The sequence below is a fragment of the Rhinichthys klamathensis genome, unplaced genomic scaffold, assembly GCF_029890125.1.
Source record: "Rhinichthys klamathensis goyatoka isolate OS25496 unplaced genomic scaffold, OSU_Roscu_1.1 h1tg000064l_1, whole genome shotgun sequence".
In the NCBI taxonomy this organism is placed as follows: Eukaryota; Metazoa; Chordata; class Actinopteri; order Cypriniformes; family Leuciscidae; genus Rhinichthys; species Rhinichthys klamathensis.
The window spans coordinates 2,928,390-2,950,685 of record NW_026606607.1 but is presented as its reverse complement, the minus strand read 5'-3'; the positions used below and the strand labels follow the sequence as shown (position 1 = coordinate 2,950,685).

Genomic DNA, 22,296 nt, shown 5'->3' with positions numbered 1-22,296 from the left:
TGTGAAGTTTGCTGCCCACTGTTCCAGCATGGCTTCTCTGTGGAGGATGTTGGTATTGTGTCCAGAACAATAAGTCTGATTTTAGTGTGATTAAAAAGGCCTACAGCAGAACTTGTGAAAAGACAGTTATTTAGAGACACTGAAAAATGTAGCTCTAGATATGTCAAATACAAATTTCCTTGATTTTTTGATAAGTATGTGATTGGGCTGTCTGTTCAGAAGTCACCATCATGATGCTAGGGTGTTTCGAGTGATGCCGTTGCTATGAAAATTGTAGAATTAAGACCAACGTATATGTCAGTTTTGACGCAAACACTTAAAGCATGTGTACGCACATCAACGTTTTTTTTGTTCATTCTCTTTGTTGTTTTTTTGACCGTGAAGAAATGGGCTGTTGCCACCTTTTGGGTGAACTAAATATTGCAATATATATATATATATATATAATCAAGATGCATGTGCGAGCTAAGAATAGCGAGTATGTGTATAGTCGGATAAATCTGGTTGCGCATGTTCAGTACGAGCATACTATACTGAAATTTTAGTTTCTTTGGTCGACTAAAGATTAGTCGACCAAAAAGTTTCCCAGTCGACTTTGTCGTTCATTTAAGCCATTAGTCGATTAGTCGGGGGAGGAATACTAAACCATATTAATGAGCATTTAAAATATATATTAAACACCCCAGCACACGCATACGGCTTGCCGTAGCAATACTGGCAACGCATACGAAATAAATAACCTATGATTTAAATAACAGTCTTATCTTAGAAAATGAAATTTATCAAAAATATTTTTAAAAATGTAAAACATTTAGTCGACTATAAGGGGGCAGCCCTAGTATAAACCATCAAGTATACATTGGGCTTATATATTTATTATTATTTTTTGTTATATTTTTGTGAAGATTATAGCCTTTAAAGCTGAAATGTCAACCAAAAATAAAATAAAACAAGTGCTGTTGTTATGAGGTTGCTAGGCTGTTCTTGGTGGTATTTTACTGGGCCAAGTCTTTCATATTCGGCTGCTTATTTGAATCCCGCTTTCTATGTAAATCTATTGGATTTTTTCCCACCAATTTGTCGTCAACCAAGTATAAAATGGTAATAAACACTAGTAATAAAAAATAAATAATTTTTTTTTCTAAGTGTTCAACTACTGAAGCATGACCAATCAGTTCGCAGAATAGATAGTGACCTGGATTCTTGTTCATACTTGAGCACTTTGGCCGATGTGGTTTTTAAATCATTTCCTCAGTGCCAGACAGTGCTGTGAGAACATTCCGAATTCTCAGATAAAAGTTGTAAAATACTTTAGAACCAGACTGAGGTTATGTGTGTTTTAGCTTTCCTAATCTAGCAGTTTGTCCCGTGGGCCTCATAGGTGTGGCTTGCTTCTCTTCGATGAGTCAGTGAGTCTGGATAAGGGTGTTGCCATCCAGGGCAGATTGTCACATCATGGGCTCTGTCCTCCTCAGCCTGGGCTTTTCTTTTGCAGGGCTTTGATACCTTGCTCATCATCATATTCTTAATTGACTAGCCAGACCACCGCTAACTTTGACTGTTTTTGACTTTTTAACATTGCACCAACATTAAGTACAGTAAACTTGCTTCCTTGCGGGACCGACTGAAAGGAATGACTTGCAGTTCATTGAGCCAGTCAGATGTCGAGTCAGTAATTCCTCTGATGGATTTAGTGAGTTCATTCAGTGAAGGATTTCTCAGAATTATTAGAATTGGGTCCTCTTGAGTTTGAGTGTTATTGAGTGATTCATTCAAAACGACTTGTTTTTCAGGGCCACTTGATTGACAAATTAGTTTTTGTAATGATATTCAGGCATTTAAATGATGTTTAAGCATCCAACTACTTTTTGGGGCCAAAGTGTGCCTGGGTGTCATTGAGGGTCGCCATGGAAATAGACACAATAACCCCCCAGATGTCTCTGTTTACGCAATCGAGGTCAGAGGCTATTGCTGTTATCATGCGAGAGACGAGACTTTACCACCGCTAGCTCAGCCCTGCCTAACATATGTCCTGGAAAGTGGCGTTAGCATTGCTCATGCCAGTACCTAGATTACGCCACAAGACCATAATCCTTTTCTCGCTGGCATCCTCTAGCAAAACCACATCAGTAAATCCTACAAATACTCATTATTTTTCCTGGAGGAGATCCTAGGCTGTCCCTTAACCCAGGCAGTTTGCGAACCAGCATGCACTTGGGTGGGAGGCGCTCTAAAATGCCCCTTCCTGTGATCAGACATGGCGATTACAGTGGCCAAAACAGATTAAAGAGGCCTGTAATTACAGCCCTGCTTCTTTGGCCTTGACTTCCATCTGTTCTTTTGCTTGAAAGAATTGACACAAAGGACACACACTTAGAACTCTTCCTCCTTGAGTATGAGCTAGGCCTACATATTCTCCTCTAGCACGTGCCATAAAAGCCTGATGTATCCAGTGTTTCCCCTTGGATTTTTTTCCGGGGGGGGGGGGGGACGGGACGGGACTGCTAGTGTTGCGGAGCGGGCGTGTTACGGATACGTGGTGTAAATTTTTTAAGGCAATCAAAAAGCATGTCTAATTAATTGAAATAGTGTATTATGAATCATTAAACGTATACAACATTTAAAAAAATATATGAAAAAAAATTCACACTAATTCTGTGTTGTGTTTTTTCTGGTAATAAAATGAAGACATAAAACACAAATTTTTCCATTTATCATCAATTTTAATCATATGAAATTAAATAAACTTTTTGGCAAATAACGTGCTGCACAATGAGCTTTACTGTTAAAATTAAAACATGGATTATTCCTTAAATTCAGTTTTGATGATAATTTATTTGGATTAGTGTTAGTATTATTACATTGGGACATATCTAAATTCTACTGTACAACGGTAATATATTTCTGTCAAGTTAAACCGAACTTTTATTTTGACGGGTTGCCGTGAAGACCTTTTGAGTTTGTGTGTTTGTCATAATGATAGTTTTCCTCAAATGAAGCGGTTAAATGATCACGAAGTGACTTTCAGAGTGGATCTAGAGCCTGGAGAGGAAGTTTATGCATTTGTGTCTTCATATAGGCAAAAAACAGCGCAAGCGTCACACGTGCTTCAGTGTGTGTGTGTGTTAAATGAAACTGCGCGTCGGCTGCACCATTCATTCACACAGAACAAGCAGGATTCGTATTTAAATTGTCTTTGTGGTTTAATATCCACACTTGTCTACATCGCAATTTGATTTCAAGTGTATACTGAACTGCTTTCTATTTATTCCTCAAAAGATTGACAAATGCCATGAAATTCCGCGTTATACAGTAAATTTATTTTTTATGACTGGATTTCGTCAGCAATTTTCGCCCCCCCCCCCCCCCCCCCCCCCCCCCCCCAAAACAATGGTAGGGGAAACACTGGTATCAAATATGATACAAAAAAACACTTTATATATATATATATATATATATATATATATATATATATATATATATATATATATATATACGAAGCCAAAGGCGGCAAAATATTTAGTGGACTTATAATGGTCTTAACCATTTTAATCACAGATCACTGGTCAGGAAATTACCAAGATTTTGCACAAATACTGTAGATAAATTAACTTAGGGCAGGAGCATCTTGTTGAAAAATAACATCTGATAATATTCCTCTTTAGATAACTTTTCAATTGTAAGAAACAAGCCATTCTGCAATATTCTCCTGTACTCCAAAGCATTAAATGACTTTTCACAGTAAAGTAGCTCACCAATTACCGGCAGCTGAAAGGCTCTCCACACAATAGCCGTGTTTCCACTGTCGGGCCAAAAGCGAGTGTGCTAGTAGTAGTGCGTGCCAGGGACGGACAGTCGAGGTTCCTCTATCACTTTTTGGGGCCTCATCAGGGCTTCCTCGGGGCCAACGGCCAGAGGTTTTAGGCCTGGCAAATACCTTGGTCCAAAGCGGGCCAACGGGCTTGAGGAGTGGTCATGAACAATGGCGGAGTCAGGAGACGGTCAACACCGCTGCTCATTTGCCATGTTATTATATCAGGCTACCAGCCAACCTTAACATTTAAGACATTTTAAATAATTTTAAGCTCGACTCACTTTCAGACACCAGCGAGTGTTTGAAATAACTTCCATACGATCTAATGGGGACTCTGATCACCGTATGAGGTAGATATGTATTTATATGCAATTCTAAAGGCTACTTGCTAATAACCATTGTGATAATAAATACACGTTTATGGAAAATACCAAAGACTGCTTGAAGAACGTAGACAAATCATATATGATTATAATCATGTGTTTATTTGTTTCCCGGTTTCATCGGTCTCTTCCCTGTGCCTTTTTTTAATACCGAACTAATGCATCCACATATACTGCATGTCATAAAAAACATGCACTCCGGTTGACTCGTATAACTCATAACTCCTGTTTTCTGTTCGTGAGCTCCCTCTGTTGCTCTGGCTGAAAGGATAACAGTAAAGTGAGACGAGACCTTGCTCAAACCTCCTCAGATCGCATCTTTTCCATAATTGGACAATTCATAGAAATGCTCACTCTTGAAGAAATGTGGTGTAAACGTATGACATTTTATCAATATTTTTCTAAATGTGTAAGGCTTTGGACTTAAAAGCCTTAAAGGGGTCATGAACTGGCTTTTTAAATGTTTTTTATATTGTTGTCTGAGGTCAACTTATGACGTTCGCTTGGTTTTTACATTCAAAAACATCAAAATGAATAAGTAATAGGCTATTTTCTACCCTAGTTTTGAGCCTAGCTCAAAAACGCTCGGTTTTTATGGGCGTCTCGCATTGAAGACTTGGAAGTAAACGCCCACTGCTGTGAGTGGATAACAGTTTTGCATATTATAATGAGTTTCGTGTAATGCGCGAATCGGTGGGCGGGGCTAAACCGGCCGTGTTGAAGTAGGCGTTGATCTTCTTCTGCGGGGGGTGGTGTTTTATCCTCTGTGTCGTCATAGTTCCCCACTTTGAAAAACGAGTCGTTTGCTGAGCCTGGTGTCAATAAAAGCTTTTATTGGACTAACAAGGACGTTTTCAGTTCTGAAACTTACAGGATATTCTTATAATATGGAAAATTTGATTTCTCAGTTCATCACCCCTTTAATGGAGTTGTTTTGTGCATTCTTGCAAATAGATGGAAGCAGGTGCATGTGTTCGCTTTTTATGTGAAATGGTAAATGCCAGTTAGATTCAGCATGATTGCTGTGCACTTCCCAGACAAATTAATAAATTACTGTGTCTAACACTAACATTTTTTATTGTAAAACATTGGTCAAATATTGATGCTAGAGTCTTAAGTCTGTAATTAACTTAGACTAAACGTTTATGCAACTTGTTTCATTGTGATTCATCACTCCCACGACTTCCCATATTCTGCCAAAAACTTCATTCTGTCGTTGGATGTTTTTCTGAGAGAGCAATGGCTTTTTAAGTAGTGCATTTGCTTAAATTTAGATAATTTCCAGACCAATAATGTGTGGTTGAGGCAATTAAAAGCTTAATGCTTAGCCATTTTGGGCCCTTTTTTTTGCCCTAGTGTGTGTGTGTGTAAAGGTTTAATAAACTTGCTTAAATATAGCTAATTTCTAGACCAAAAATGTGTGGTTGAGGCAATTAAAAACTAAATGTTTAGCCATTTTGGGCCCATTTTTTGCCCTTGTGTGTGTGACTGTGTGTGTGTGTAAAGGTTGAATAAACTGTTTAATTTTGAAAGATTACATTTTTATGACATTTATACCATGTGTTGTCAGGCTTAAGAAGATTTTCTAGAATCCAGCAACTGTTTTCATTTACTTTCGTTGTGCAAAGGAGCAGGGTGGACATTCATCCTAACTTTTCCTTTCTTACTTCATGATGAAAAAAAGTAATACAGGCTTGAGTAAATGATGATGCAATATTCATTTTTGGATAAACTAACCCTGTGACAAGGCTAGTTCACACTGCCTTAATGAATACCAAATTGGTTGAGTCAGTGTTGTTTGTTGGGTTGGTGTGAAAATGACAATGTGTTTCCTGACATTCTAAGGCCCCATCCACACACTACTGCGTTTTCGTTTAAAAACGGAGACCTTTTGCTACGTTTGCACCTCCCGTCCACACTAAAACGGCTAAAACGGAGACCCAAAACGGAGAAGTTTAGAAACGCTGCCGATCCGTTTTTCGTTTTGAATCTCCGGAGGGCGTTTTAGTGTAGACGGGTCAAAACGGAGGACTTTAGAAGCGATGACGTAGTAGAGGCTCACGCTCGGCTCTGTGATTGGGTGTCATCAGTCATGGCGTATATCTTTGCTAGCAGCTGTTGTACAAGTAAATTCTGCATTTTACAACGCTATAACTGCCTACATGGGCCGGAGTCAAGCTATTATTCGAGCGATCTGTGACAATTCCCGTGTGCAGCGGCAGCGTTGAGCGTACATGGAGCGTCGGTTTGGGGTTAACCCAGAGCATGGTGGGATAATTTTATCAATGAAGTTGTGTTTACACCGGCACGTGCATGCCCAGTGTTGGTGAATGGTCACGTGGTCCACGTTTTCAGTCGTTTTAATGTGGACGGAGATCAATTCTAATACGCAGCTAAAACGCTGGTGTTGACGGAGATCGTATTCGTTTTAATTATCCGTTTCTAAACTAAAACGCAGTAGTGTGGATGGGGCCTAAATCAAACAACCAGCAGAATGTTTGCAGGGAGTTTGATGGGACAGTGTGAACTGGCCTTTAGCAGAATGCTAAATGCAAAATGCATATTTAAAAAAAATGACTAGGCCTAGTTGGTAGGTTGCCTGAATGACTAATTTAATAATTTGTCATAAAAAACATATGCGCGTTGGATACATTTTTTATGTGATATGAAAACATGCATAAACTACGATGGAAGCACATTACAGAATAAATTCCTTGATGCACATCAAAAAATATGTAACTTTGCGACGGGGCGGCATAACTGGACTATCCAGCGGACCGATCTCATTGCACAGCATCTGAAATGCCTAAGCAAAGTCAGTCGTCAAAGTGGTTTGTTATTATTACCTCCCAGAACTGTCTTACACGACTGTGTTGGCAAACAGGAGAGCAAAGCAGAGGGGGAGTCTTCATAAGAGTTACACAGTGTTAATAAAGGACATTCCTAACATTTTTTTTTCACCTGATCTTCCGAGTACATTTCCCTCAGGATATGTATTAGAGCAGCGTAAGCTGGGCTGTCAGCACTACAGGAAATCCAAACAAAGCTCCACATTCTGCTCTCGAAGAGGAGAGTGTTTTGACTTGTTCTTCAGCATGAAGATGAACTCATTGCTAGCTAAACCCTGAGTGTTTTACCGAGTACCCATCATCACAGACTGTTCTTCTAGGACAGAAAGGAATTAATTGTAGTTTCTTGTAAGCGGGCCAAGATACTTGGCTCCACCGTCCAAGACAGAACTGTCCCTCAGAGCTGATTATGTCCAACAAAAGTGTCCAAAAGAGTTACTGTTTCTTCCTGTGGTCTCCACCAGTGTGTTGGGTGGAGCATCTCCTGATACTCTGACTCTAGGGAGGAAACGTAGGCTTTTCCTTCCTGTGCACTCAGAACCAGGAACAGCCGACCTACCCTATGATTCCTTTCATGGAAGTCGTGGAGATGAAGGTTGAAGAATGTTTTAGGTTCAGCTTAAACTTAAGATAAAGGACGGCAGTGTTTACTTGTAATGGTATGTTCGTCTGGCCTTGTGATTGGTCAAATAAATCCTTTATGTTTGCTCTTATCTTGTCAATAGACGTCACACTGACTTATAGGATATTGTCTTAGGAATTTCAGCAATTTGTTGGTGTTTAGTTTCCATTTTAATGTTAATTTTCTTAAAGGTGGTTTTAGAGGTGTTAATTGTGTAGTTACAGGGCTTGGCACTTTCTTTCTTTTTTCTAATTTGACAAATTTAAGAGTACAAAAAGAACTTAAGGGCACAATGAAAATGTATTAAATAATTGTTTTTTCCTTATGTATAAGCAAAGCACTTGAATTCATTTGTAGTCTTTAATACTTCTAGCTGCACATTCAAACATGAGAAAATATGCTTTCTTACAACCAACTAAAACATATTACAGTACAAACACCATAAGGTAAACATTGTCATGATTCATCATTAGCATTAGCTTGGCAGAAATGTGCAGTATTCACTGATGGGGAACGGCTCTGAAACTGAACGTGCAACAGCGCCACATTTTCACTTTGAACGTGCAGCATTCATATTTATTTAAGTTATTTCATTATTTTGACGTTTTCAAGTAATTGAAGTTTAATAATCCCATTAAACCGTATTGTGATTTAAGACCAAATTTAAGACATCTTAAAAAGTTAATTAATACTTTAGTTATACCATTAAAGATATTTAAGACTTTAATGACCATTCGATTTTTTTTATCGCTCATTGTTCAACAAGAAGGAATTGTCTTTCTCCTCCGCCCCTTCTGCCTTTCCTTATCTCTGGGTGTTCGTGCCTGTGGCCGTGGAAGAGATAAGAAGAGATTTTTGCCTTTGTCTTCTGGGACTGGGAGTTTGCCTTTCTTGCTTCGTGGGAAGTTTTTGGAGATTTCTGAAGATGCTAATCAAACATTGTATCTGTGTGAAATGTCCTTCAGATAAAGCTGTTTTTCCAAAAAACTGCCTGTTTAGCCTTGATGGGCTACTGTGAGATTGGTGCATTGTGGGTCCCACAACAAGGCTAGAAGGTTATTGATGTTTTTGTAAGAGCAAATATGGAAAGAAATGTAACAGATTGGACCAGAACAAATGACTCCTGTTACTGACAAGGCCATTTATGTTACGCCTACACACATTTGCCTTATCAGCTCCCACAGTCTGGTGTCTTGAAGAATCAGATCCACTGAATGACAAGTATGATCGTCCATGATAAAGAATTATTTTCAAAATCTACTTTAAAGTTCTTAGAAACTAACTCGTACTCTACTGTTCAGAAGTTTAGGGTCAGTAAGTTCTAATTTAAATAAATGCTGTTCTTTTGAACTTTCCGTTCACCAAATAATCCTGAAGAAATGTGTAATGGTTTTCACAAAAATATTAAGGATTTATACTAAGGATAATACAGATTTTGTTTCTACTGTCCTGGGTGGGCCGGTGGTTCTAATTTGTACTTGCCCTGCCAAAATTTTCACCACAAAAAAAGTAATAAATAAATAAAATAGGCTTGGTAATTGTCTTCATTGTTTTTGACCCATATCCTTAATAAATAAGGTTGTGACACTAAAAACTACTAGCCTAACTCATTTAAATTTCAAGTATTGTTTAAGACAAGTAAACTGTCATTAATAAAATAAGAACAAACAATCAAATTACGAGCAATAGCACAAATACAATAGAACAAACATACATATAAAATAAACACTGTTAAACTTCATGTTTTTCAGGTAAGTCTAACAGTAATTTCAGGTAGAGAAAATAAATAATAAATTGTAAAATAGCACTGCAGCAGCAAGTTTATTAGGCTGCTGTCTCTTTAAGAGCTGCACGGATTTAATATAATGTTCCACATGCGTTTTATGTCTTAACTGTTTATGTTTACTTAATATATAACAGAATATCTTTACTAGGATACTCACCGAGGCGGCATTGTTTGACGTCATTTTGTGTGAATATGTCCATTCAAGCGCAAGAAGACGTGAAGGAGCTCAATTCAGCATTCGACACAATGTTCGAGAAGCAGCTTTCTGGGCAAGCACTTCGGATGTGTGCGCAAACAGAACAGAACAGAATATTAAATTGAGTTCTCTTTTGCGTCGTCTTGCGCTTGAATATATAAATTGGCAAGGATTAAAACGTGCGAATGATTAAGTTTAATGATGCAGCTCTGGCCTGATCAAGAAGGTGACATGTGTCAACAAATAAGTAAGGTATAATGTACATCCAGCCGTTTGTTATCTCAGAATAAACACTGTCAGGGTGATCAGGACCCCGACACGAAGGTGAGGACAATAAATAAAGATTTGACATTTATTGTGATAATTATCGATATCAACTGATGATTTCTTTCTTTTTTTGCCTATATCTCCCGGGCCTATGTGCATCACAGGAATTAATAACATTTTGAAATATATTCAAATAGAAAACAGATGTTTTAATTTGTAATAATATTTCACAATATTATTCATTTTACTGTATTTTTTCTTAAATAAATGAAGCCTTGGTGAGCATTAGGGACTTCTTTCAAACGCTTAAAAAAATCTTACTGACTCCAAAGTTTGGAATGGTAAAATGACTCTGTATAAAAAAGGAGTTTTTACAAATATAATGTATGCTGTAAGGTTTGGGGGGTGCACACCACATTTTGCAACCTGAGTTAAAACCTGTTACTTACAAGATCATTTTAAGAAGTTTATTTACCTTGCCCCTCTTTCTGTTTCTTCATTATGATATAACGACAGTTTTATAGTCTTGACTTCAGGCCTTCGAAAATATTACAATTAATTTTAATTTAGATATTTGTATGTTTAATGTATTTTTGAATTCATTTAAATGGCACAGTCACTGTTATCATGGCAACTTTTGCATGGGCAAGCACCACTGACATTTTCTTCAAACCGTAGATATTCCCTAGTCCTGTCCCTAGTATCTGCCCTACTTATGTACATTTCAGTTAGCCAGATGTGCACTATGAGATTTACAGACGCATCAAAGGTAAAATTCAATCAACAGAACAGCCATAAAGCAGAACAACAACAGATTCTGATAACAGTACCGTACATCCAGACTGGAAATGGGCCAAATGTTCTGTTTAAGAGATATGAGATTACAACCTGCCTTTATGGCACTTGCAATCCTTTTTAAGTTGTCTGTGGAGAATGTTGGATCCTATTTGCACATCTTGTTCAGCACCATTAAAATGAAGTCTGAATCTTATGACATGTGGACAGGGTTTAAAAAGTTAAGCTTTGAGTTGGTTTTCAGTGAGCTCCCTGAACTACTGTATAGGCTAGATGGAGACGCATTTATTTTCAACCCTTCCAGAATGTGTGAATTAATTCTATGGTTCTTAAAGCAAGACTCTGGGAAGTGCATCTCTAGTGTAACAATGTCCATTGCTCTTGCCAAACCCTTGCTAAAAATAGCATAACTTTTGACTTGAGATCAGCTCTGTTACATTTTTCAGTGGAACATCTGTAAAACAATATTATTGCATGCCTTCACCACATAATTTACAATGGAGAATGCAGAGCTGTACAGTAGTCTCCATGTGTAAATGTATTTTAGTGTATGTTCATGTATTTAATACAGACAGAGGGTGCGTCTCAATTAGCTCCCTAGCTTGCTAACTCGTGAATAGTATATCGTGTACACAAATTCGGGCACTGGTAAGGACAGTAACTTTTTAAAAGTACAAACAAACTTTCATTATCGAAATCCCTCCTCACTCCAGGTGTTTGGTAATGTTTTATCTGCATGTGTGTCAGGTTTTGAACTGAAGGCCTTGCATGAGTGATAGTTTACCTCAGTGAGATCATGGTTTACCACAGAGGTAGGCCAATTCGAGAACTGAAAAAATACCACATTTAAAAACTGAGAGTTTCGGTTCCGTGCGGTCGCTTTTAAGGCAGATTTTGTTATTCTGTTAGTTTCACAACAGTTTTCGAGTTGTTTAAAATCTTTTTAGGCTAGCATGCGTGATAAAGGTGAAAGTTTATATATTTTTTCCAATACCATTTATTTTTATGTTGAATTGTCTGATATATAGAGAGATCCCATATAAAGGATCAAAATACGAGAAAATGTCTTTTTCAGCTTTGGACGGAATACTAAATGCGTTTAAATTACCATATACAAACATATTATTATTATTATTATTATTTTATTATATTAATATTATTAATGTTATAACAATATTCATGAAATTATGTCTAGTTGTTGTGCAATCTCAATTGAAACTATAACTAACTGCTATTTGTTTTTAGGATTAAGTGGTTCTCATCCTTTTTTACCCAATGCTACAGTATTGTCTAGATAAGCTGCTGCTTTGTAAAGTGGTCTGTTGCGGTGGTATCTTTCATTTCACATTGGGTTTGTTCGCTAACTACCTCAGCAAACTCGAATGAAACTTTGATAAAAAAACTTTGTCAAATCCAGTGATTTACTTTGCTTACTAAAGCATGCCGGTACCTTGTAAATGTGACTGTTTTCCTCAGAATGATTTAAAACGTGTGCAATCTTCCAGAAGTTACATAGAAACCTGGCAGTCAGATTGGAATGAATGCTTTTAGCCAGTTATTTTTGTTTGCAGCATACTGTATATCAGATGGTTCGTGGGTGTGCTCTCTAAGGCTGAGACTGTGTATAGGTTGAAGCGATTGCTGTTTTTTGTGAAAATGTGTATTAAAAAGTTTTTCTGACTTTGACCTGCAGGCACAGGATAAGAGGAAAGCCTTGGAGGAGACCAAAGCCTACACCACCCAGTCCTTGGCGAGCGTGGCCTATCAGATCAATGCCTTAGCCAACAATGTCCTGCAGTTGTTGGATATCCAGGCCTCGCAGCTGCGCAGGATGGAGTCCTCCATTAACCACATATCTCAGGTCAGAAACGTTCTTTTTTATCTCTCAATCTCATTTCCCTTGCTTTGTCCTTGTCTGTCTAGAGTTTTCATTAAGCATTTGTCTGTCTCTCACAGTGACTGACTAATTAATATCTGTTTTCTGTGTACCTCTTTTGCCCCCCGTTTCGGTTTCTTCTTCTTGAATGCGTCTCTATGCAGTCATCATGGAGACGTAAAACTCTCCCACAGAGTCCTTGTGTAAACCTCATCCCACTTCCATATGGTGCTGTTAGTTGCTGTAGTCATGACACCCACTAGTTTCTGCTTCCAATTAAAAAAAAACTCTGCAACCTATGGCCATAAGACAGCCATGTTGATATTTAGAACAAAGTAGTCTTCCTTATATGATATTGTTATACCGTCATATAAGATTTTCATCATACAGCCAATCCATACTTAGCAATGTGGATATCATTGTTATAACTTTCTCTTTATGAGAAGTGTGTTTATTCAGATCATTGCATTATATATTATTTTGAATGGTTTGAATGATCAAGGTTACCGGTAGTTTATCTGAGCAGCAAGTAACTGCAGTTACATTCATCAGGAGTGGAGAATCACACTGATTCATCATTAACTTCGCCTTAGGACTTTATCTCTGTTCCAAAACATAGTGAACTGCATTATGATCTTGTATGGTCCTAACAGTTATATAATCTCAAAAGTGACTTATTTAGAATGCTCTTCATAGATAGCAACTTGACTTACTATTAATTTCAGTAGAGTCTGAAGTTAGCATGTTGCTAAGCTAACGGCTTGCTGCTGTAATAAATATAAACGTACATAAAACACTCAAATCGGGTAAAATAGTCCATGTTTTAATATTTCTTTTTCTGCTGAATGACTAAATGTTTAGTCTTTTCACTGAGCCCATTACAATGCTTTCTGGCATTGAATTGAATACATATTCTGCTGACTGTTTGCAGCAGCTTTGGTGCTGTTTAAGAAGGCAGCTCACTAGGCTTTTGAAAAGAGCTTATCAAAGAATAAATCGATTTTTTTCCTCATCACTCAAAACTGTGGGAAGGTTCAGCTTCCTATGACAGTGTCAACAAGACCTTCAACCATCTGAAGATTCTTAAAATTCGATCTCTTATTTGACAAACACCCATTCTGTTTTTCTCACCCTCATAGCACAAACACTGCCCACAGTGAAGTGCTAAAACCAGAATTATTAGACTGATATAATCTGCCAGTCACATTAGAACTTTAATCTGCAGATGTTGTTGGGTTTAATTGGCGTACAGTGGAGTATTCTCAGGTCTCGTCTCCATTCATATGCGTGTCTGGGAATCACAGTGGGCTTTATGAATGGCTGTAAGACCGGCTTATTTAGATGGTCAACAGAGGCCTGTTCTCACGTCCAGCTCTTCACACACACCCTCCACTTACAGTGTCAATCATGATTCTCTCCAAAGATGGAGATGAGTATAATAGGACAGTTATGTTGGAAACAGGGTGCTGTCTGTGAGCAAGCTTTCTGTTGTAGCATGTTGTACTAAAGGTGGGGGAAAACTTAGTCAGTGATGCATCACGATTCTGAATCGCTCACAGATAGAAGGGTATTCTTTGCTTGCTGCAGATCCCAGATACAAAAAAACTCAAGTATCTCTAAACTTTTACAAAGTTTGGAAATAGCATGATGAATTTCTAAAGCAATCAGGGTTTTTGTGCCATTATGTGCCATTGTCCATAACTACTGCACACTACATCAACTGGCAGCTCATGTGCAGCTCAAAACCTGTCAACATCATAGTTCAGTAGTGTCAAATCCTGTTCCTGGAGAGCCACCTTCAGAGTTTAATTAAACACACCTGAACCCGCTAATCTAGGTCTTCAGGATCACTAGAAACTTCCAGGCAGGTGTGTTGGAGCTAAACTCTGCAGGACAGTGGCGCTCCAGGAGCAGAATTGGACACCCCTGTCATAGAGACCCAATTTCAGTCAGAACTCAGTGCAGTCCCTGCATTTTGCATTTGACTGAAAGGAATTGAATTGTGTGTAGTGTTTAAAGATAATCACTCCTATATTTTAGACAAACTGACATTGGTCATTCCACTCTGGAAACTGTAGTAGTTCCAAAAACAAACCGTAACCCTGTAGCCTCAGTGCTGATTTCCACAGATCAGTCATGACGGCGCTGTTCTACTGGAAGGTGACTAATGGCTATAAAGTGGCTCTAATCTCTCAGCTGAGGCACACCTAGAGCTTTGCTGACAGAGGATGTTCCCGTCTTTACAGCATTTTTCACTCTTTCCTCTTCCTCTGGCTGCCGATTAGACAGACCGCACTGCCAGCATGTGGCCAAATTAAATTAGAACATCAGTGCACCAGACTAATGGGCCAGCATGCGAGGTCTGGAGTTCATTGTTTTCATCGCAGCTCTACACTGAATCTTCTGAGTTGTGTTATTACGAATCTGTCTTGTTGGAGCCGGCACTGACCCTGAGCGTGGGAGGCTGAAGTGCTGCTACCTAGACCAGTGCATGAAGTGGCTGCTAAGAGACTGTGAACAGTCCGCGCTTTGTCTGGCCAGCTAAAGAGTTGGCAACACACTAGGAGTCTCGTTTTGCTTTTTTCCCTCTTCATAGCTGCAAGTAAATCTGTGTTCGTCTGTTGCATCTGAGGAACTACAGAGATGACTAATTAAAGGCAGCTCTGAGTGAAGTTCTGAAGCAGCATGCTTAGAAATGGTTTCATGGTTACCCCATCAGATCTCCTATTAACTCATTTCAGAGAGGCTAACAAAGCAAGCTAGCTTTGAAAGCATGAGATTCCACCCTCCCTTCAGAGCATTTTAAATCCACACCTCATTCAAAACGTCTCAAAGCGCATAACATTTCAATAATAATGAACGTAAACAACTTGCAGATCTCGGATTTGTACCACCTGACTGCTGCAGATTAATTTGGGCATTGATAGTGTTGAGATGGAAACGCATAAATTTGAGTCTGAGGACGTGAACAGCTCCTGATAGAATGTCACTGGTTCTCATCTCGTAATTATAGTTACGATGGCGTGAACGCAGCATAAGCTCATTGTTTTGGTTCATGGACCTGTAAAAAAAGCGACTGCTGTTTGTTTGTGTCATGCTGTGTTCCTGACCATCTTAATTGAGTCCAAGTCCAAACATCAAGAGTAGGTTAATTCAGAGTCAAGACTGAGAACAGAAGATGGAGTCCAAGTTAAGACATAGACCTAAGGAGGGTATGAATGATTCAGACAGAGTAAATATGCTTTCCTTTGGGGTGAATGAAGCCTGGTTTTGAATTAAAGTCATGTAAACCTCTGCAGGACTTATCATCTCCCGTTTTTCATTAAAGTTGGGTTTGATTGATCCATCCCTTTACAAGACTAATGGTGCGTTCACACCGGACGCGAATAGCGCGTCAGGCGCAAGCGATTTCAATGTTAAGTCAATGCAAAGACGCGTTACGCGTGTAAAAAAATTCCTGCGGCGCGAATGAGGCGTAGAGCGCGGCGCGGTAGACGATTTGAAGACGAGCTGAATGATTTAGTTAGTGCTATTTGTGCATTCACGCGTTTGATGCGAATTCGCGTCTGCCGCCCGAGTTGAAAAATTTGAACTTCTGCGTCAATTCGCGCCGCGTTAACCAATCAGGAGCCTGCTTGCTGCTGTCACGTGGTGAAGTGAAAGTTTGTTATTTTAATAAATTCTTTTGTAATATTACTAAAATGTCTGGTGTGGTTCTAATGCACAACAAAGCAAATCTTTCACATAAAAACTTGATTTTAATATATGAGAGAGAGTACTCATTTTGTATTGAATGCTATTTATTCCATATCTATTTTAGATTATATGAAACATTATTACTTTAATGTAAAAACAACAAACACTTAGTGTATAATAAATAAAAAAAATCACAGGACAGGTTTCACTTTTGGAGGCTGGCTCCATTTATTATCAAATAAATGTGCGGGCGAGGGTGAACCTCGCGCCGGGCTGTAGAGTGCGGGCTCGTCAGGCAGCGACCACTCGAGGCCGAGGCTTTACACGGCCTACACTGTCCACGTCAGCGTCCTCACCGTTAGGTCCACCAAACCTAGCTCCTGGAACAAATGGTGAAACTCCTGAAACCCTCCGGAGGGTCTGGTGGATCCGAGTACAGCGATGATGTACCCTACGCAGCTGTTTCTGCTCTCCAGAGCAAATACGAGCAGTGACTCTCTCGATTAATGCTAATGCTCGATAAACATCTAAAAAAAAGATGGCCGCCTCCGGATTTCGCTTCTGACGCGCGTAAATTTCGCTTCAAACTTTTGTTTTTACGCGTGTCAGTTTCGCTCTTGACGCACGAATTAACACAAAGTGGTCAAGCGTCAAACTAGACGCGGTAGGCGCGAATTTGACGCGCTATTCGCGTCCGGTGTGAACGTGTTAAGCCTAGTTCACACTACATGATTTTAAAACGTCGGGCTGAACTGTCCGGTTCACACTACATGACTTGCTCTCTGTGAAATCAGGAGTGTTCAAGTTGTTGAGCTGTTCACACCACACGACACAACGTGATTGATCCGCAACAGGAGGTAACGCACTACACGAGTTGACAACAACTCTGTCACCCAACGATTCTATCTTGTCTACAAACCACGTTTTGTCACAAAAAAATCACGCGATAAAACGGACCGGAAATGACGCGAAACAGCACGCGCGCTAATACCCAGCGAAGAAGACGAAGACCCATGCCTTGCTCTGATTGGCTGTAGCTCATGACATCACTGAGGTTGAGTCGGGCGACAGCTCTGGATATCTAGCATGCTAGATATTTTTCTGGGCTCGGCGACGCGTCTGCGAGGCGTCAGCGAGCGTCTTTGATGCGTTGTTGGCTCTTTCATACTAACAGATTGGCGAGCGTCCATCGTCCGCTAATCCCCCGCGATTTGCACGCGATAACACCCTGACCTGTCGGTGAGCTCAACGATTTGCAAATCGGGCTTAAATCGGGTTTATAATCCTGTAGTGTGAACTAGGCTTTAGACTTTAGTCTGTCAAAAACATGTCTGTCATTGAGTATTTTCAAGTAAGAATTCAAAGTTCTGAGTTGTCTGCAATGCAGCAAAGTTTGTGCATTCCTCAAACATGTCCATAGCCTCTAATAAGCTAAAAGCTCTGTTTTGTGATGCATCTCTAAACATTATCACCAAAGTGCAAGTTTATAGTGTATGGTGCTTGGCTGCAGAATGCCCCCGCTGGGAAGTTCTGCATACTTGGTTGTTACATGTGAAGTGTAAATACTTTGAGTTAGTTCTTTGCCCCCCACTTTGAGTTAGCAAGATCAACTACAAATTATTTTGGAATCTCTCTGTCTTCATCTCTCCCGACTGTCTCCCTGAGTTTGCTCTTGGCAGATGAGCTTCATCCAAACAGGAAATGGAGTTCCAGAGATGAGATTGTAGGGAAGAACTCCTCTCCCTCTGTTTCCTGACAATAAAGTTTGGCCAAATTGTTTCACTTGGGAATGAGATTATGTGTGAATTGTGACAATTAAGTGGGTTACATTAGGGGGCAGGGGTTACTTCAATCGTATAACCTTTCCCAACTCCATGCTTCCGACACAACCTGCAAGTCTCTGAAACGTCTTATTCCTCTTCAGAATCGCTAGAGATACAGAGAGCAGCTCAACAACTCTCCAATGCGTTTCCCAGTGTGAAGACTTCAAACTATTTGGCAAAGAAAAAGCACAAACAAGTTCCTCGCATAGGGTGCTGTTTAGACTATCCTCGTAACCTGATGTTGACCTACAGTGTTTTGATTCAGGAGTGGAAGCCTCCAACGCAATTTTTTGCACAAATCATCTGCCTGTATTGACAAGTAGAAGAAGAGAGAGTCATTGAGGGCACAGTATAATTTTAGTGCTCAAGTGAAGTTGAGCAATCGACAAGAAAGTAGTTTACCTCCCTTCAACAATGTTATTCACTTTATTGTTTCTAACCTGGGTATATAAACCATATGCTTCACACAGGAGAAAAGAGATGTTATTTGTTTCAGTTGAGTATGCTTGTTTTCACTGTTCACTGTTTGGAAAGCTTAAATCCTTGTTCTCAGAGTATTTTCTCGTATAGTACTAGGAGAATTTCGAGTCAGATAGTCCACAAATAGAGTCCATTTTCAGTAGTCCCGGTCTATTAAGCTGTCCACTGAGTTGTAGTTTATTTTGCACCCATTGTACATTGGACAGTATGTAGATGAGTCTAGGGATGGGCATTCGATTAAATTTTCTTAGTCGATCGTCGGGAGAATTAACGATCGACTATCGATTAATCATTCATATTTTTTATATATTAAAATTAACTATTTATTTAACTTTTTATAAATTAAAAATGCAATGAAAATACAAAACTACAGCGTGTTTTTCCTCGATGAGATCTTTATTACAAGATAATCAACTTGTGGCAGTTAAACTGGACATTCGGCTAAACTTGAAATATGCGCTGCGGTGCTCTAAAAAGCAACAAAACCTGCAGCTGCGAGTTGACGTTCTCAAACAGAGACCCGATCGTTTGTTCCAAAATAATAATAAAAAAAATCATGTTAAACAATAACTTAACCAAAAACATAATAATACTCAATGTAACTCAAAACTATCCAAGGCACGAAGTCGAGAAAGAGTGTGAGAGAGATTAGCCTACCTAACAACAAATTAGGCTACTTAACAAAGCCTCAAAAAAAATATCTAGTAACTCACATACAACTTCTGCACCAGTCTACTGATTTTTGTTGAGAAAGATAAGCATGTTGATGACATGGACTGGGCCTGGGGTCAGACGCGACCGCAACCTGGTGACCGTCAAGCCTCGTTTATACTTTTGCCTGGCTCTGCAGCGTGAGTCTCCGCAAATGGACGAGGCGTTTATACTCCACGCGCTCGCCTGTAAAACGCCGAATACCGCAATGACGTCATTTTTGCCTCGCGCACCTTCGCGCTCGTGCTTGTGTGGACGCGTCGAGGTCGAGTGTAAACAAACTCTTCAGTCCAGGAGCCGAAAACACCCGCTCTGAGGGGACTGACGTTGCCGGGATGCACAGGTACCTCTGCGCTAACCTGACCAGCCCGGGAAACAACTTATTCCGTTCACTTTCCACCCGTCTGCAGTGGTGCAATCCAGCGGTTCATTGCTTCAAGGCTCACATTACGCAACGCAACCATATTAGTTTTATCGATAACAAATTAACATGATCGACGAAATTCTTAATGATCAATAATCGATCGTCGATTAATCATGCCCATACCTAGATGAGTCTTTAACTTTGTCATTCATGAGGTTAATTGCAGTCTTTTGTGTAATATACAACCAAATACATTTATATATTTTTGCAAACATTTGCAAAGTAAAGGCTCACTCTTGAAGAGGTTGCTCATTTATATTGCTTACAGCAAACTCGCTGCAGAGATGGCTGCTCTCAGATGCTCTTGGTCACCCTGTCGGAGAGAAGCCAAAGCCAGATGGAGCATAACACACCCGTAAATCTGTGGAGGGAGCGCCTGTCCTCACCCTTCGGCTGTGCTCGTAATGTTGTTAGTGAGCTGCAGTCCAAACTAACAAAGCTGCGTCCTTGCTTTTAGTCACCAAACGTTTCCGTTTAGCGCTGGATATGCGGCAAAGAGCTGTTACACATGTTCTGTTGCATGAGTGGTTAGTTTTTTCCTGAATTGTATTGGTTATGTGCTAAGAATGCTCGTTCACAAGCTTTTTAGCCTGCTGTGGCACTTTAACTCTTACAATGAATAAAAAAAAAAAGTTTGGCTAGTAACACGAACATCAGGGTGTGGTCCGTTTCTCATTTCTGAAATAATCATGCGGTTTTGCGCTATTATTAAATGCTGGCATGGCAATCCTATTGACATAACCACATAAAGTGGAAGTGTGTGTGTGTTGTTTTGGGTGTGTGCTACAGGCCACTGTTGCTACAGATATGCACAGCACGTCTGTCTGTTTGTGCATAGCTGGCTTTTCCGGAAGCCATGCCACACCGGGTTCGCTTCGTTAAACTGCTGAAATGACTTTTTTCTTTTTTCCTGTCAGATGCTGAAGTGAAACTGTCTGACCAGTATGAAAGCCTCTCTCTCTTTGTCTGTTTCTCCACAAAATTTAGCTTGTAAGTGAAATACAATTTCACATTGAAAAATATTAAATATATGGTTGCACTTTATTTTACAGTCCTGTTGTACACGTGCTGTTTACTTACTACAATAAACAGTAGCACATGTTAAGTCTATGTACTGTAAAACAAAGTGCAACTAAATATATTTCCAATTATTTGGTTTCAAATTACCTTGTTTCTTTTTTTTTTTTGAGAATAAAGATGTGTACTCTCACATATATTAAAGATTTAACAAAAATGTCTCATTACTTTTGACTTGATTGTTATACCACGATTTAAATTAAAGCTTTGCTCGAAAATAGTATAAAAGTTTTCAAAACCAACATGAATACAAATAGTACATTTCTAAGAAATTGGTAGATTAAAAAAAAAAAATTCTGTCAAACTAAACGAAAATGTCATTGACCCCTCTGTAAAACCAAGTTCCGAAGCAATCCGGTACGCAAGGGCTGTCTGTGCATAATTGCGTGTGTGTTCTCCTGTGAATATACATGCAATAATATCATGGCTACGTGCATGTCAGGTGAAATGTGCCTCTTGGTCTGAATGCTCCTTTTAGCGAGGTATTAATGTCAACACACTCATATTATTCAGAGGTGCTTTAACCAAAAATATTCTGTCATTTACAGACAACTATTTAAACCTAGCGCATCACTTTCCATTTGAACCATCTTTGCATGTATGCAGCTTCTCTCTCGCTCGCTCTCTCTCTCTCGCTCTCTCTCTCTCGCTCTCTCTCGCTCTCTCGCTCTCTCTCTCTCTCTGAACATGCTTCAAATGGTGATGAGAAGACAACTTTTTAATGCAAAATAACTCATCTAACACGCAAAAACACGCTACTTTCCATACGTAGAATAGTTTTAAATGATTATTAGAACACATTATGATAGGAATAAAGTACTAATGTGCAATATCTAAACCTAAACCTATCTAAAACTGGGAAAAGTGCAGGAAAAGTACTTTATATAAAAAGGGAAAGTGCAGTGAAAACTGTTGTTAAGTAGTTTTGTTTTACATTTGATATACTAAATTAAAACCTTTTATTCTGTTTTTTTGTAACTGTCTGTTCATTTTACAAATGATTCAAATAAAAAAGTTTAACAGTAGTTACTTATTTAATGTACCATTTATTTGAAAAATACTTGGACTATATTTCATTGTTTTAATATTTATATTAAAAAAAAACGGTTTAAATGCAAACTAGTTGTTGCTGTGGGTTTTATAAAAGGTATCATTATTTCGGTCACACAGATGTGTGATCTCTGTGACCTCAGACATGCAAGAGAAGCAAGTTTGGCGGGAACCATTATTTTACTGTCGATCAGTTTTTGAATGCGATCAAAGTAAGCACCTTCTTGTCGTCTTCTGAGGGTGCTGAAATACTCTTGAGCAAGACATTGCTCCAGGACCGTCCCTGTAGAAAGTGTACATTGAGTTTCTTAAAATGGGAAATGATCTACTTTAATGACTAATAACACAGTGAAGACACTTTCACGTGATTCTCCTGTGAACTCAGTGTGAAGTCACTTCCTGTTGAGTTGTGATGCATCTTATTCTTGATACATCCTGTTGTAAGAC

General features: G+C 39.1%; 1 protein-coding gene across 15 annotated transcripts in view; it reads left to right on the top strand.

The window, feature by feature from the left end:
• Window positions 1–22,296, top strand: part of abi1a (abl-interactor 1a) — a 64,666-nt gene that overhangs the window by 5,428 nt on the left and 36,942 nt on the right. For all 15 annotated transcript variants that reach the window (XM_056249888.1, XM_056249883.1, XM_056249885.1 and 12 more), the window contains exon 2: window positions 12,406–12,573. In XM_056249888.1, coding sequence (XP_056105863.1) covers window positions 12,406–12,573 — 168 coding nt within the window. The remainder of the gene's footprint in view (window positions 1–12,405; window positions 12,574–22,296) is intronic.